Consider the following 1,281-nt stretch of genomic DNA (forward strand, 5'->3'; position numbering starts at 1 on the left):
CTCGGCCACAGTGTATGAATGTGTGTGAATGGTGAATGTTTCCTGTATGATGTAAAAGCGCTTTGAGTAGTCGTTAAGGCTAGAAAAGCGCTATATAAATACATCACATTTACATTTAACTGTCATGTGACGGGCCAGCAGCCACCATAATTTTGTAGTATATTAAATGAATTGTGCATAAGTTTTAGCAATATCATACAAACTTTTTCATGAGAATGCATTGAACTAAGACTAAACACCTTCACAAACAGAAACATTTACTGCTTACCAGCTTAAGGTAGGCTCCAATCCAGTAGAGAACTTTCCCGGGGGTGGCTCTGTACGTGGCACATTGAATTTGATTCATCTCCTCTCTATTTTCGATTGACACCAGATGGCCCTTTGGGAATTTTCTACATGCATTCTGAAATGAACACAAATCAGGAAAATTAGTCTTCACTGATAATTCATAATTGTTCATGTTAATTCGCTTATTTGATCTATTCTCGCTCAACCCGGAAAATTGATCCGGTCCGCCATCACGAAGCCTGTTTATATTCCCTAACCGCTGCTCTGAGGAGACAGAAAACACACGACCACCTTTATAAAATCTTGAAAGTTAAATTGGAGAAAAAAATGCAAAACAGAGGGAGGTAAAATAAGGCTTTATATCTTCATGAAAAACTTTCTCTTTTAAACCTTCTTACGTTTGTTTTGTCTTGTGCTATTACACATTTCAATTGAAGCTTTTGCATTTTGTCTTTCCTATCACTCCAAAAAAACATTTCACCTATCATTATTTCAATTCCCGAAATATCAACATATTTGTTATTTTCCTTTTCTTTTAAATACTGGGTTAGAAGAACCTCCATAGCTGTACCTCACTCATTAGAATATACTTAAAGAATATAGTTTTAAACTTCACAAGTCCCATAAAAGAAATCTTGTTCTCAAGTCCTCTATCCTCACATCTTTTGCTGAATTTGAAAGACTGTGTGAACAGGATGAGGTCACATTCACTGTCTGTACTCAGATGTGTGTGTTTTATCACCTCTGCATCAGCATGACCCAAATACGTAGTACTGAACGCCTTCACGCAGAAGTTTTTTCCGAACTGGGACCAGCCTTCACCGACGTTCTTCGTACACGGTGTGAACGGATATTTGGTCTTACATATTTCTGCAGGATCCCCTGTATCACAGAAAGAACACGTTTTGTCAATTCTTTGTTTCTTTAGTCTTTTTTTAAGATTATTTTATTCATTATTTTATTTGCTGCCTTTAATGGACAGGACAGCTAAGC

General features: G+C 36.8%; 1 protein-coding gene across 22 annotated transcripts in view; it reads right to left on the reverse strand.

Annotated features, from left to right (window-relative positions):
- Positions 1-1,281, reverse strand: part of LOC117941766 (galactose-specific lectin nattectin-like) — a 66,903-nt gene that overhangs the window by 2,952 nt on the left and 62,670 nt on the right. For 5 of the 22 annotated variants that reach the window (XM_034866908.1, XM_034866883.1, XM_034866917.1 and 2 more), the window contains exon 4: positions 1,027-1,056. The exons of 10 other annotated variants lie outside the window; for them this stretch is intronic. In XM_034866908.1, the coding sequence (XP_034722799.1) occupies positions 1,027-1,056 (30 nt within the window). Of the gene's footprint in view, positions 1-268; positions 400-1,026; positions 1,057-1,281 lie in introns of all 22 variants that reach the window. 7 more of the 22 variants (XM_034867007.1, XM_034866963.1, XM_034867025.1 and 4 more) reach the window with 3 other exon arrangements.

This window comes from Etheostoma cragini, chromosome 1 (assembly GCF_013103735.1).
Source record: "Etheostoma cragini isolate CJK2018 chromosome 1, CSU_Ecrag_1.0, whole genome shotgun sequence".
Classification (NCBI taxonomy): domain Eukaryota; kingdom Metazoa; phylum Chordata; class Actinopteri; order Perciformes; family Percidae; genus Etheostoma; species Etheostoma cragini.